This window comes from Anguilla anguilla, chromosome 14, assembly GCF_013347855.1.
Source record: "Anguilla anguilla isolate fAngAng1 chromosome 14, fAngAng1.pri, whole genome shotgun sequence".
Classification (NCBI taxonomy): Eukaryota; Metazoa; Chordata; class Actinopteri; order Anguilliformes; family Anguillidae; genus Anguilla; species Anguilla anguilla.
The window spans coordinates 8035643-8051955 of record NC_049214.1 but is presented as its reverse complement, the minus strand read 5'-3'; the positions used below and the strand labels follow the sequence as shown (position 1 = coordinate 8051955).

The 16313-nt window shown below is 39.4% G+C and overlaps 1 protein-coding gene across 2 annotated transcripts in view; it reads left to right on the top strand.

Moving 5' to 3' along the window:
* Window positions 1-481: 481 nt before the first annotated feature.
* The window catches only part of pde8b (phosphodiesterase 8B), a 53370-nt gene continuing 37538 nt past the window's right edge, over window positions 482-16313 (top strand). Inside the window, exon 1 of one of the 2 annotated variants that reach the window (XM_035390484.1) lies at window positions 482-772. In XM_035390484.1, coding sequence (XP_035246375.1) covers window positions 719-772 — 54 coding nt within the window. In that variant the 5' untranslated portion in view covers window positions 482-718. Of the gene's footprint in view, window positions 773-8171; window positions 9171-16313 lie in introns of those variants that run through there. The other variant, XM_035390483.1, reaches the window with a different exon arrangement.

Genomic DNA, 16313 nt, shown 5'->3' with positions numbered 1-16313 from the left:
AAATTAAAATGAGAAAATCCTTTTTAAGAAATATAATTATTGACATGGGACACCTGGGGCAGTGGTCATGGACAGGTGAGCCAATTCATGGTATTCAGGACAAGGCAACTGGGTTCAGAGAATGTATACATGTATAAAATATGTTCATATATGTAATTATTACTAATACATTGCATTGAAAGATTAGGGTGGAAATTTAAACATAAAACAAACCAAAACTTGCAATACTACGGTCTGCCAGATGATATGTATATATGTATGTATGATATGTGTAAGGGTCTGTGGAAATGAAAGCAGTTCTTTAATCACAAAATTATTATTGTAAATTGACCTACTAAATAGCCTATACCAAAAATACCAAAACGCCTGAATGTACTGAAATCTGGTGATCAGACATGGACGTTACATTTATAGGCCTGCCTTTCTTTCAGTGCAAGCTGCTAAATGTTGAAATGTTGAATGATAGGGCATCTCGTGTCCAAAGCGTTCATATAACGTAAGAGGGCACTAGGACCGCACGAACATTGTGGCGTTGGTGAGGAAAAGTTCTGAGTCTACACCGACCGTAAAGTCTGAATGTTTTCAGGTTGGATGTCGCTCAACATCAGAATGTGAATGACACATTCCTCTGTGAAACTGTCATTTCTTCCTCGACCGGAATTATCGGAACGTTTAAACCTACCACTGTAAGCATCGTACAGCGACTTCTAATGACGAAATGAATCAAAGAAAGAAGAAGGAAAAAGAATTTACTAATGGTCCTCGGAAAGTGGTAAGTGGGAATTTACTCATTTATTCTTGAATGGATGCGTAAACCTCTATATGGGTGACTAAATAATTTGTTGAGTCGCTTGTATTGACCGCATGCTGTTCACCTGGATTATGCGAGTTTATTAAATGATCGAATTGCAGTCAATTCTATGAAACCAGAGAACTGCGCAGTACAAGAGGGCTACCGCGTTAATAGACTTAACTTATTTCCTGCGTTTTGAAAGTTTTAACGATGGCATTATTTTGTTTTCAAAAAAAAAAAACGGTCTTAACACTGGCGCAAATACAAAGGAGCTACGTTAAACTTTGTATTAGGCAACATGCTGTTATGTGCTGAACACGTGATAGGCTACACTTTTTAAAATAGAAATCGAGATGAGCTGCATGTAGGCGGGATGCATGCGATGGTTAAAATAGCGTTTTGAACTTTAAATTAAGTGTTTTACATTGGATTATTAAGGTGGCTAGGCCTACTGGATATTGCGTTGTAACAAGTGTAATCTGGAATACAATGTGATAATGTATGTAATGTATTAATCTACCATATGATGCTATGCTTCACACACCAGTTAACTGTAAGAAACCTATTTTAGCTATACTCATGTTTATAGGTAACATAAGTGGAAAAAATGTCTTCTTACAACATCTGAAACTTCACAGCTGGAAAGCTCGAAATAAGGCTTTACCAATCGTCCTGCTAAATGAAGCCCTTTTGCACCAGGGGGCGCTTGTGGAAGGTCCGATAATTATTTGTATATAGGCCTATAACTGGCCCAAATAATAGTTTATGTTTGTTCAAACATACTAAAAATCTAACATGGAACATGCGTTATTTTAAATATAAATATTTCTTAATTTGGTTTGTTTGGTAATGGCTAACTGTACAATGGCAGCATTTAGATGTACCAGTCGCCACAGATGTTGCCAAATCCTCAAAAATTGAAAAATTAAGGCCAGACATTTTAATTCATAATATTTAATACTTGGTTGCAAATCCTTTACATTTGATGGCTGCCTGAAGTCTCTGACCTATAGACATCACCAGATGCGGGTTATCTTCCCTGGTGATGCACCGCCAGTCCTGTAGTGCAACCATCTTCAGTTCCTGTTTTTGGGCTTTTAGCCTTCAGTCTTGTATTCTGCAAGTCAAATGCATGTTCAGTTGGATTCAGGTCAGGGCCCTGTTTCACGTATGTCGCTTAAACAATCCAACATAATTTGATGCAAATCGTATCAAATTATCTCGTTAATTCTGTTCGGGCTTACTCTATTTCATGAACGTGAATCAAGATTTGATTAGTTAATCTAGGATGAAATCACCTCTGATAACTCCCCACAATGGCTCTACTATAAATGGGTGATGTATCGCTTGCTAAAAACAGGATCATGCTTTATATCAGGGGTGTCAAACTCAGTTTGGCTCTGGGGCCGGATCCAGACTTTCTGTTCTCGGGTGGGCCGGATCAGTAAAAGAATGTCAACTCCAAATATTTAGCTTTGTTTTTCAGTACTATGCTTTATCATTCAGCCTACATTTGTAGCCTACCCTACATATTATAATCACGGATGACAAGGGATCTTTTCTAAGCACAACACATTTATTCACAAACAATAGAAAAAAAAAATGATTTCATGTTAGGCGGTGAATGTGTTAACAACTGGTTTATTTTAACAGTTAAGTGAATGCAGTTTTACACCTGAACCAACTCACCACACTAAACAAACTCAAGTGGGAGCTATGAAAAAAATATTTTCGCCTTAATTGTCATACTGCTTTGAAATAAATAAAAAAAGAAATACAAAATAAAAGTTATAGCAGTGCATGGGCAATAAGATTAGACTACATCAGATCAAACTACTAGGCTGGGCCTACTGAAGCTGAGAATATACTGCACAATATTAATTGTCTTTAATATGAAACCAGATTAATCTTATTTTTAATGATCTGTATTCATGAGTGCAAACAAATTTCGTGTCATCACACTTTTTTTCTCTCTCACTGCACTCCTGCAGTCTACTTGCTGCTGCTGGCTCCTGAAACTTGGGATCTTTTTGCCTTCACAAGTGTATCGATATTAGGTGTCAAATCCTGAGTAGCAGCACATTTAACAATGTCATTCAAGTGTTTATTTGTTAACCTTGAGCGCTGCTTTGTTTTATTATTGTTCATTACGGAGAACACCTGTTCACAAAGATAAGTAGTCCCAAACATGGATAGAACCTTTGCAGCCATGGCTGTTAATTTGGGGTAACCTGGCACGAGATATTGATAAAACGTATCCAATCCCACGGACCCAAATTTATCCTTCATAGCGGAATCGCACTGCAAGTCAATAAGCTCGAGTTGAATGTCAGCTGGCATATCAGAAGGCTTCACTGTAAATGGCGAGCGAAAAAAGCCAAATTTGTTCTCAAGTTCACTGAATACCTGAAACCTCTGCTCAAACTCTCGCAGCAAATCTGTTATGTTGTCTTTATATTTTTCCAAATCATTATCGGGACGGTCCGGTGCCTCCGGACGCACAGCTGTGAGACAAGAGAAATGCGCGGTGTCACCGTTGGATAGCTGCGTCTCCCACAGTGACAGTTTCATCTTGAACGCACTTATGCTGTCGTAATATTGAGTGACAACTCTGTTACGGCCCTGCAATGTAGTGTTAAGTGTATTCAAGTGTTGTGTAATATCAACCATAAACGCAAGATCCTGCACCCATTCCTTGCATTTAAGTTCCTTTACTGGGCGTCCCTTCTTCTCCATGAACTGTCTAATTTCCCCTCGTAGCTCAAAGAAGCGCTTGAGTACTGCACCTCTGCTTAACCACCGCACATCAGTGTGGTATGGTAGGCCAGCATGAATGACATTATCACTGAGAAATGTGTCAAACTGACGGTGATTTAGACCGCGCGCTCTGATGAAATTGACAGTTTTCACAACCACACTCATAACATGGTCCATTTGCAGTGTTTTGCAACATAACGCCTCCTGATGCAAAATACAGTGAAATGCCCAAAACTCTTGTCCTCCATTTGCGGTCTGTACTTTGTCACGGAATTTTGTGGCAACGCCTGCCTTTCTCCCGACCATTGATGGCGCACCGTCGGTAGCCAGGCTCACGGCACGGGACCAGTCCGCTCCCACCTTGTCCAGCGCTCCAACGAGAGCGCTGAAAATGTCATCTGCTGTTGTGGTGTCATTCATGGGCACCAATTCAAGCAGCTCCTCGGTGATGGTCAAAGTTTCATCAACACCTCTAACGAATATGGCCAGTTGAGCAATATCTGTGACATCGGTGCTCTCATCTATTGCAATTGAAAATGCGATAAATGACTTGATTTTCTCTTTCATTTGGCCTGTCAAGTCACTTGAGAGTTCTGTCACCCGATCTGCGACAGTGTTCCTCGTTAGACTAATATTGGCAAAGGCAGGTCGCTTTTCAGGGCACACGACTTCTGCAGCCTTCAGCATGCATGTTTTTACAAACTCCCCATCAGAAAATGGCTTGGATGCCTGCACCAGCTCGTTGGCAATAATGTAGCTGGCTCTTACAGCCCCATCAGCGATATCGCGGCTGCGCGTAAAAGTAGACTGCTGTTTCTTCAGACCAGCCACCAATTTGTTTATCTCGTCTTTCCTTATTTGTCCTTTCAAGTGGTCATACTTGTCTTTATGATGAGTCTCATAGTGGCGCCGAATATTAAACTCTTTGAACACTGCAACTTGCTGATTACATACCAAGCACACTGGTTTTGCATTCACTTCTGTGAATAAATAATTCTCAGTCCATTTTTCCTTGAAAACTCTGCACTCCGTGTCCACTTTTCTTTTTTTTGACAGTGCCATTTTGGGAAGGGTGTGTTGACCGATAACTTGTTTAGTAGTGGTGAATTGTGAAGCAAGATTGCCGGTTTATTTTTAGTACTAACTCGTGTCAATGCCGCATGCAGCTCTTTTACACATGTACTGCCCTCCCGCGGCCGGAGGGAGCATTTGGTTTGTATTTATTTTAAAAAATCATAACTTTTGATAGAAATGAGCTAGAGACTCGCTTCTTTTTTTGACATACTCAGAAATTTATGCCGGGCCGGATGAAATCATCCAACGGGCCGGGTCCGGCCCGCGGGCCGTATGTTTGACATGCCTGCTTTATATAAACATAAATGGAGGTAGTGCTGCAATTTGAGAGATCAAGTCTAAATTGAGGAAAGCAATTTTTGTTTGAACTCTCATAATGTAACCTATGTTGTTTTTCAATTTGTTTTGAGGATATAGATCACCAAATTATGGCAACACTGGAGATGGCAGGCGTATTTTTCACTTATAAAGATCAAGAACTGAACAAGAGAAAGCAATCCTAACTAGCAAATTTAACATACAGTTGCTAGAACGGCCAAAATGAGAGGGGAAGCTTTGTTAGTTAAATTAAGTAGGCCTATGCCTACATAAGAAGATTTTCATTCACATGCTTTCTGATAATGTCACCACACTGAAACATTAAATTCTACTAATTTTCAGGGCTTGTGACAGCAGGGACAAAAGGAGTCGGCAGCAGGTCAAAGTTAAATATTGGGATGGCAGGTATGCCATCCTGCCAAGTTTTAAGCCTTGGCGGGGCAGCATGCCCCATACCGCACCAAGAGTTTGCCCCTTTTCAGGGTTCTCTATAGAAATATCCACAATGAAATGACCACATTCTCTTCAAATGGTGAGATGAAAAAACACAGGGCCATGTCAGGCTACTTGAAGTCATTCAGGAAACATTGGGTAGCAGCTTTGGAATATGACTTGTTAAATTTGTGTGAGCTAAGATATCCAACATTGTTTCGTGTAACTTGGCCTAACTTTGATATCAATACTTTTATTGGCATGCCTAGATTTTTATAAGTTGTAATGACTTATAGACAGTGCTTTGTGTGTGAGTAACTTAGCATTTTTGTATGTTGAAAACATGTTTTTTCTTCAGATAAAAATATATAGCAAACATAGCCTCTTAATTGAAATTCTACATTTTCAACTAGGTAATGTACAAGTCGGTAGTTAACCCCACAGGACATTTGGAAACACCATGAAAACATTTATTTATTAGTGATTATGTAAATTGTAAAACCCTTTTGCCAATTATATCTTTACCTTCATAGAAACCTTCCTTAATATTTGTTCACCCTTGTATGGCCAGGAAATCTGATGAACACACTGTTATGCCTTTTGAATGCAAGGTACACTTTTTTGATTGCTTGGCAGGCTATACTGTGGCTTTAGGCTAGGCTACGTATAGTTTAATTTATTTGACTTTAATGGTAATTAACTGCCTATTTTTTATTTTATTTCTTACATTTTTTTTTTCCTCTGCCTTGTTTCAATGTCCTCATTTACTGCTGTATTTATTGTGTAATCTTGTATCCTGCTTGTTGGTTTTGTTTTGAATTTATTCTTGTCCTCAAATGTGAAGCACAGTGCCTTGCATTTTATGTATGAAACAAATGAACAAATAAAGTTTATTATTAGGCCTATATTTCTAACATCGCAAAATGTACTGGTGGGAGGTGGCAGAGGTCAATACAATGTTTGTATCACTGTTAGGGCTTGCTTCGCTCTGAGTAGGCAATGTGCATTCCTGTTAATTGCTGGAGGTAAATAATTCCCTCATGACTAAATCAGTAGCACTCATAAAGGTAATCATACAAGTGCCTTAAAGGATCTAAAAACACGTTCCTTCCTAAATACTCTTCTTACAATGGTGGCATGTTTATCGACAAGAACCTTGCATTCTTTTCAGCTGTTGGTGTGTGTGTGTGTGTGTGTGTGTGTGTGTGTGTGTGATTTCACCAGTTAATTTAAGCATTAGCCTGTGGTTTTGCAGGTTTGGGCTTAAGACTCTGTTGCCCCGGTAACCAGTCTGGCTAAATTGTGAATTTGCTTTGTGAAACCAAAAATCCAGAGTTTATCCCAAAATGTCAACAGACTAATCGGGTTAACTGAGTTAGCCACATATGTGTAACAGGGCCCATATGATTGACGTGGCTAGCCAAGAACATTCCGCTTTTTGATCCCTGAAAACTTCTGAGTTGCTTTACCAGTATGTTTGGGCTCCTTGTCCTGCTGGAGGGTGAAGCGCCATCCAATAAGTCTTGCGGCATTTGGTTGGATCACAGATGAGGTGATATGCTTCAGATCATGAGCAATTCCTTTCTTTCTCTACACTTTCCTCTTTCCAGCACTTTGGTGCAAGTTAATACTCGTCTCATCTGTCCATAAGAGTTTGTTCAAGAACTCTAGTTTTTAATGTATTTTTTGAGCAAACTCTAACCTGACCATTCTGTTCTTGAAGTTTTCCAGTGGTTTACATCTTAAGGTGAACCCTCTTGAGGTTATGCTGGTGTAGTCTTCTCTTTATCATAGTCTTTGTAACATCTATGCCTGCATCCTAAAGAGTGCTCTTTATCTGTTTTACAGTTAAAAATGGGTTTTTCTTTGCAACTGAAAGTATTCTTCAGTCATCCACTACAGCGGTCTTCCGTAGGCTACCAGGTCATTTGCATCTCTGGCTGTGAGGTGATGGTGCTATTCACTGCACCACTGTGCTGCCCCCTGGTGAAAATGTAACTAAAGACATTAGCTGTGTGAATTGGAATTCAAACCTTAACAGACAATAACTTCTGCATAAAAAGTATAGAGAGTAGAAACGACACACTGGCTGGTCAGTAATTATGATTAACTTTTAAAATAATTGGTGAGGGAATAAAGCAGCAACAATGTAGGTGTCTCCTTATGATTGTTAGAATGACTTGGCCTCCATTAATTTATTTTATCTCATCACCATTTCCATCAGTTTTATTTGTTTAATTCTGTTATTGTATGTTTCCACTGAATATATTTGAATGTGATAATTAATTAAATATTTTATTGCATTCCTAACAGTAATCAACTCTCTCATGGTGTAGCTTGTGTGCCTGCAAAGGATAAGATTGTTACAGTAAAATGCTGAATGCAAACACAGCATAGGATTATGAAATTGTGTGTCTCAGAGAGATGTAAGTCTGGGTGATGGAGCGATGCTTTTGATTAAGCATTCGCTGCATCGCTGAATCAACACCACGAAATGTTCCTGTGTTCAAGTGATTCACACTCCTGTAGTGAGTAATTCCGTTTTTTTTTTTTTTTCGTTAAAACATTTGTCTGCAGGAAATTTTAAGATGGATATGGTGACGTGTAGTCTACAGTCATTGACAAACTCAGATAATTATATAAAAATGAAAATAACTAAATAATAAAAAGCTTTGAATAAAAATCAACGCCCTCCCTGCTATATTGTATGTGGAGTCACCAGTAAATATATGTTCACCGGTTTGAATAGGAGGGCACGAGGTCGGTCCAAAGATTCCAATCAAAATTCATACTGTAGGCTACTATACCCACGGTCATGGCATGCATTTTCGGATCAGTATTCCTAATAGACCCGTGGGGCGAGCAGAAGTATTGAAAAGATGAAAATCAGAATGGACTAGCTCAACGCAAGTTAGCGCACGTAAATTCCTGACAATATAGCCTAATGCTGTGACCTGAAATAAGTGCGTGAGTTGTAATTGACCTGTTCAAATTACCGCTTCGCCCGGGCGTGCTCATTCTTCTCGAGAGACGAAACGCGGTGACAGTCATGAGGACGTTGTTTATGTGGAGATGAAAGCGACCAATTGTACAAGATGCAACGCGGGATTAGCCAACCATAAAGAAACCGTTTATTTCGTTATTGGCATCAATAACGGGATCTGATGTGTTGTGGCTACAATATTACCAAATATGTTTTTTCAACTGACAGCTAGAATGCTATTACAGTAGCAGTCGTGCAAGCAGCGCTTAAGGAAAAGCACTCGATGACGGTGCGCTGGAATAAGCGGGATAGCTTGAAGGTGAAAAGGAGGAAACATTAAAACATTTTTCTTGATGTCTTCAAGTGGACAGAAGAGGAGATGTGGGGGAGCTGCGATAGTGAGTAACAAACGATGTACTGAGCGGACAGCAAGGAGAACTCAGACAGCGAGAGAATAGGAAAACATAACAGACATAGAAGCAACTGGATTTATTTGAGATCTGGGGTTGCGCAGCGAGCGTTGTCTGAGGCATGGGCTGCGCTCCCAGTATTCACGTCTCTCAGAGCGGGGTGATCTATTGCAGGGACTCGGACGAGTCCAACTCCCCTCACCAGACAACGACTATATCCCAGGGTACCGCTGCCACCCTCCACGGCCTGTTTATCAAGACGGACGCGGCAGACACCATACCTTCAGTTATCGCTTATCAGAGCAGGCACACACGAACCAATTCGCACCGGGAGCGCAGAGAAAACAGCGGAGGGCATATCTGCATCGAGGCCGAGACGCAGACGAGCCATACCAGCGTTAAGGTACAGATCGAGTTGTGCTGATTCATAAAAATAACACAGAACCTGTCTTTCACATACCAGCCGCAATGTGTGCAAAGATAGGCCTGTAATAATGTAGGCAGATTCCTACAGTTGTAGGCTACACCTCATGTGTACCTATATGAGCGGGTTGGTTGTGTTGCAATATGATTTTGATGTCACGTTTCAATGTCTACCAGTCCCACATTGAAGTGCTTTTTTTAATTAAATTTTTTATTTTTTATTTCTTTACGTAATATGTGTGTGTGCGCGTGTACATGTATGATGTATACTCCTAAGAGGCTATTACTTGTGATCTGGCTCACCTGTCCCAAAAGGTGATGCAATTAATTGTTTCTTAGACTGAAAGACATTGAAGTAATCTAAAGAAATCACAAAGATGAATAATTACAAAATATTAAGAAACACAAATCTATTCATTCTCTTCAGTAACAGGATAATGCACAACACATCCTCTTTTAAGTAGGGATATGTTTGTCTCAGAACTGCCATAGGTGTCTAAGTTAACATACTTGGGAGCATGGTGTTCTGTTGTCATTTAGTGAATCAACCACATTATTTTTTTATTTATTATTTTTCTTTTGGAACAATTTCCTCATGTCTGTTAGCCTGTTGCCTGTGAGTAGCTACATGTTGTTTATGTTGGTGCTCATGGTATGATGCTGTTCCAGCGCAATGGAGCATGGTCCACCCAGTGTGTTTTCCTGCACGTCAGACAGTAGATGTCTTATTTGTAGCCTACTGTAGTTGCGCCAAGCACAAAGCAAGCTTTTGTCTCACAGATTGTGCTTGCTGTTTCCAACTTGCCATTTTTAATTTTCCAGAAAACAGTTGTATTAGATGGCCTGACCCACACATATTTATGGTAGAACTGTAGTACTGCTAGAACTGCTTAGATCTATAATACTACTATGTAACAAGTGAGAGATCTATATGTGAATCAATACCGCACCAAAAATATGGTATTTTTTGGAGAACAAGTGTCACCTTTATGACCATCAGTAACATTTGGAAGGTCCATAATGTTGAACCCCATGCATATATTAATTCATTTGTCATTGTTAGATAAAAAACTTATTTGGGGGATCTCTGTAGTTGTAGTTCATAAAATTTAGGGAAATCAGTTCTCATTATAAGGCTGATGTTTGATAGTTGAAAGGTCTTGCAATTTGTCATGTAAGTTGAAGTAAGATGGTGTTTTGTGAGATCAAAGAGCTCAGCTGTTTTGCTTTTTAAGCCTTGACAGTGTATCAGTTAAGGCACTGACTGCTACATCACGTTTTTTGCAGAATCACAGTAAAAATGTTGATAACTTGAGCTGCCTCTTCTGGAACACTGTTTATCCTTTTGGGCAAAACTGGACTGGAGTGTGAAAAATCACATGCGAGCAGGTGACAGTGTCTTCAGATGCTGTTTATGCACAGCATCAGGTTTAAAAAAAAAAAAGAGAATATGCAATATTCCTATGTCCTAAAGAAGTGTTATTATATGATATTACCTTTCTGCTTTAAATTTCTTTAAAATAGTATGTTTTAAAAAACCTATGAAAAATGCACAGTGATTATTCTAGGGCGTGTCTCAATGCATGCATGACTGAGCACACCAAGAGGGCACCCACCCACAGCCACACCAGTTGCACACCCAGTACATCCAGACATCGACTCACACCCATTTCTGATTGAATACGAGTAAACCAAAAGCCCAAACATCCATATATTTAAGCAACCTAATTAAAAGGCCTCACTCCATATTCAACAGACCTTATAACCTCCAGTGCAGATACTGAGGCTTTAAAAAATGTTAATTTACAGTGCTCTCTTGATAAAGCTATTCATAAAAGGCTGCTTCAAATAGGTAGCACAGTATGCTCAAACATGGGAAAATAATATTTTGTTTACTACTACAGCTTCTCAGAGAGATTTTAAACAAGTAATATTTTTTCTTAAAAAAGATAGGTGTCTCAAAATCACACTTATGCTGTTTTAAGTACTTTTAGTACCCTCCCTTCACATGGATAAGAGTACTAGGTCACCTTCTATGTGTTTGAGGTTTGGAAAAATATTAGGGAGGATATTTGACCATTTCTCCATAAAGAATTTTTCAAGATCTTTTCGGATCCTTCATTCTGTGCTTGGAGACTGCCTACTTCATTTAAAACCACAAATCTTCGATTGGGCTTAAGTCTGGAGACTGAGATGGTCATTGGCAGAACAGTTATTTTGTGGTCAGTTTTTATTAGTTTATTTCAGGTATTCTTAGGATTACCATCTTGCTATTTTCAGCTATAATTTAGGTTCCTGGTGGGTGGACAGTGGACACTGGGTTCTTGGCCAACATGTCTAGGTACTTGCTGGAGACCTAAAGATCTTTGGATGTCTTGGATATATAGAGAAAATGAGTATGAGCAGCACTCAGCAGCTGTTTACTCCATTAAATGGCCATGTTTACTCCACTTAAATACTTTTTTCGGGTTCTTGAAATAAAACTCTTAGGTTCAAGCTGGTGACACAGCTGTTTGTAGTTTATATGGCAGTATGTTCCAATCACAGAATAGTGTGTATGTGTGTGTGTGTGTGTGTGTGTGTGTGTGTTTGTGTGTGGTGTGTGCATGAGCAAGTGTGAAAAGATTCTTTATTTACTGTGTGCTCAACATATCTCTCGACCTGTAGGCTGCTTCTCCCATAGACTACGGATTATGGCTGCAGTTCCTACCATCTAATGAGAAAATGCATGCCTGCTTATAGCATTTATAGATTCCTTTTTTTGTGTTGGGAGGCATGTGGCTGTACTCATTGAAGCAACCTTCACTATCAGTTCAGGAGTGTGCAGACAGGCATGTGCTCTTCCCCAGCACGTGATGGCAAGCCACTACTTCTTTTCATACAGGCCGCAAGCTGAGCCGTCACAGCAGGATGTTTGTGTAAAAGTCATACGTGCAGTATATGGGGCCAAAGTCAGTATTAAATCAGAGGCAGGAAAAATGAGTGACACACGCGCACAGTTGTCAGTTCACTTTGCCCCCCCACCCCCACCCCATCCCCCCGCATAATTGACATTCACTGCATCTCACCCTCGCCTCAGCTGAGTGGTGGTGTCATGCACTGACTCAGACCCTCTCACTCTTACCATACAGATCAAGCAATAATTCGCAAACGTGGAGAATTTTGTCATTGATCGTTCCTTGACATCATGCTCCATTGAGAGCTGAATCATCTCAGAGTGAGTGTAGTTTCCCGTACAGCTTTGGATACATTGGAAGCAAGGCTTTTTTGTTAGCTGTGGATTGCTGTTTTTTTGCATGACTGGGTGCTACAGAATATTGCTGCAGAAGGGAAGGTTTCAAAAAAAAAAAAAAAAACAGGAACGTGAGTTTTTGATGTAAGTTGATTTGCCCCATTCATTCATATCAAACAAGACCTCAGGCTTTTTTAAACATGTCTTTGAGATTGATTTTCCTTGCAGTGTTTTAAATATGAAGGTTTTTGCAAAGGTGTGCACCTGCCTGGTATGATGAAGAGGAGTCAAAATGCCATGCAGATGCTGGGTTTATCAGTGAGAAAGAGAGAGAGCTTACAACAGATTACAAACGAATTCATGTCCAGCAAGGGACTGAATAGGATTTAAAGAGCCATCGATACTGATTTGATAGCATGTAGTGGCTCTACCATGGGATTTCGTCTTAGGGAGCAGCAACTGTGGGCTGGGGGGTTGGGGTTCTGCCTCTCTTAGCCTTTCGGTGTCCACAGCCTTGATGACAACTTGAAAGTGTGAGTGTAGGTAAGAAATGGTTTCATGCTTCATTTGCATTCATTTCTAATTATTTCTAATTCTCAACAAGTCCTCAAGTGATTTTCTGCCCTGAAACAACATTATCAAACAGGGGGAAAAAATTGCAGTCCATGTTTCCAACTTTCAGAAAAAGCATGCAAGCCTTTTCTGTTTATTTATTTTTTTAAATAGCAGCACCACGTCTCCATTATACGATACAATATTCTGTGGTAGCCTTTTTATTCATGTCTAATTTTGGGGGAAAGGTAGAAAAGCTTTAAAGCTTCAGCATTAAAAGTGGCTTTTAACATTGAGCCCTTTTTGGAAAGCTGCATCTTGGCAGAAATATTGATGCCATTTTCTAGTCAGGGGCTCCCAAACATGTTTCCACTTCAAAGTCCTTTAAAATGACCAAGCCTGATTACATTAAATCAATGATTAACCCTTAGCACCTTTAACACCGACTGTAAGCAGCAATGCAGTGTATATTTAATACATTAGTAAATAATGTCTAAAAGGGGATGTCCTATCTTGGATCTATGAAAGGAATGTATTTAATACAAAATTAATATTTAATATATTGTAGTGATAATACTGTTGTTGAGTAAGCCAACCTATTGCCAATGTATTGTCAAGAACTTGTAGACAAGACTTTTTGTAAGGTTTATTTTATTTGAATGTGTAAAATTCATAATTTATGAAACATAAAAAGACAACAAAGTTTGCTTCAAATGATATATATTTCTTCCATTATGCTGAGCAGCCCTGTTTGGGAACCCCTGCTATGGTATACTTCAGAGAAGTTCCATGGCCTAGTCTTCAGTCAGCCATGCTGCTATTTAGCTTGGCTCACTTGCGATCTGCCTAAGTCAGTATTTCATATCAAAAATGGTCAAAAGGTATGGAAGACCAATGATCTAGATCTGTGCTTGTCTAACCGAGGATCTATGCATTTCTTTTCTATTTTTGCTCACTGCCACCATCTCACACGTAATGTTTTAATGTTTAAAAAAATAAAACATTTTTTGTCTTTTCTAAACTCTTCTTATGAAGTCAGATGAGGATAGACACTGTTAAAAGGGATGAATAATCAGAGATTCCATCCACAAACGTCTGCTACAGGAACATCTATGGAGCTATGGAGAGTTTGAAAGATGAAAGGCTGACATCTGGGTCCATTCCAGCCGTTGCCGGGTGACGGTTTGTAAACCAGCCTGCAATGCTGAGAAACGAGAGAGGTCTTTTGATGTCAGCATTGGATGATGCTTTCTCTGTTCCTCCTGAAATACTCCAGGAACATGCAGAAAGGTGCATTGCTTTCATTTTCAAATAAAAAGCGATATCCGATGGTCACTTATTCCAATTTACTGTCCTTATTTTCGACGGAGTCTGACAAGTATGGAGAAAGCCTTTCAGAAATACAAGTAGAGATGTTAAATATGATGTTAAGTAAAGGTGGTCTCAGTTCAGGCCTGTGTGAACGCAGCTCTGGCTGTAATAATGTGTCATTTGCAATGTGATTGCATGATCTTTTGTCTGAATGTGGTGTGATTGAGCAGTTTGAACAGATGTGTGATCAGCTCATCTGCAGAGCACAACTAAATTTGGACTGGAATTTGTAATTCTTGTGGAGGGTAGTCATTTTATTGGGGTATATCTCCTTATCACTGTTTTCCTTACCCTGTCCTACCCTGTCGTACATGCATCATCTCGACCATAAGGAGCTTGGAGTAATACCAGAATTGTTGCAATAAATATTATATATGTCTTATTGTTAGCTAGCATCCTGAGTGTATTATGTGTTTTTTGCGTCTCCGCTTCCTGCTATTGTCTTTGTCGGGATTCATTCATAGCATTAAACCCATTTGATTTGTAGGTGCATTCTTAAGGCCATTGGCCAGATCTAGTATGTCTACAAATTCAAAAGAGGTCCATTGGATCAAAAAACTGCAGAACACCTGTTTTTTAAAAAAAAAGGAGATTCACACCTTCTGAAAGGTCTGCATTTGGATAAAAGAAGTAGGTCAGTGAGGCCTTTGCATGCATGGTTCATAGAAAGGCCTCTCAAGAGTTATTTTAGGCCTGGATTCTCGTAATCTTTTGTATAACAGCATCACAGGGTTTCTTTTCATGGCCACAACATCTAGAAGACCTGGATTCAGGGGTCCTTTGTGAGGAGCTCCTCACATAATGGTTCTGCTGTGTATCCTCTTCATGTGGAATTAACATTAGTGTCAAGTTTCAGACAAGAACCCAAAATAACATAATATGTATTTGCATAGCATATTATGTAGGCTAGGGGGCTTGTGCCTACATGCTATTTGTTATATAACCTCGTTAAATAAAGAGATATTATTATCTTGCAAAATTTTGCTGAAAAAGACAGCGATATCTTCATCCTCATGTATGTCTGCAGTGCCAAGCATGCACAGTGAGGTTGTTCAGGCTGGAGACGGAGATGTTGCAATTCAGTGTTTATAGTACAGGGTTTTCTGTGGTGTCTGTCACCAAACTGAAAACCACGTACCCTAAAGACAGCTTGTATCCCAAAACCGGAGGGCAGACCACAACGGCAAATTATTTTGTAAACTTTGTGTTGGCTTTCATGTTATTATTTCAGTTAGGTGCTTCTGTGCCCTGGCTAGGAATATATTATAATGTCAGTATTAATGTTAAGGGTGAGCAATGTTTGCTCTAAAAAGTTAAATGAAATAATTTTGCTAAATAGTACACAACTAAGCACGGAAGTGAACACCGTGGACTCCATTCTCTATTCTGAGTTGTTGGAAAATAAAAGCAAGACAGTCTTTTGTTTTCAGAAGGACCTTTGCGAAAAGATTCAAACACACTGCACACGATGATGGTATTATTATAATGCACCAACTCATCATTGCTGCTGTGCTCAGAATCCATAATATATTGATAAGTGGACTTTGATACAATAAATATGTATGCTGTCCAGCTGTCAATGTGATGTGTTTTGCCAGTGTTCAGCAGATGGCAACATTGGATCCCCAGCCCATCAACACCTGTGCACTATCTGGGTATAGTCTATTCTGGATGTATACAATAGAGATCATTCAGAATCATGGCAATTGCCGTGCTCTATGATAAAAAGAAATGTTTTTGACAGACCTACTTCTTTGATGATATTAGAACCCCAGTGATACGAACACATCAGCATGGTCATTTATGTAGCTTTGGAAGTGATGTCAAGATATACCAATTTTAAGAATCTGAATCCTTTAATGATTGGCGTTGCAACCAGCATTAAGGTAGCCTTATTTGTTAACAGGCTACTACTGCAAGAGTGTGCACATTAAGAACCAATAATAAAACCTGCAGTGATTGAGATGC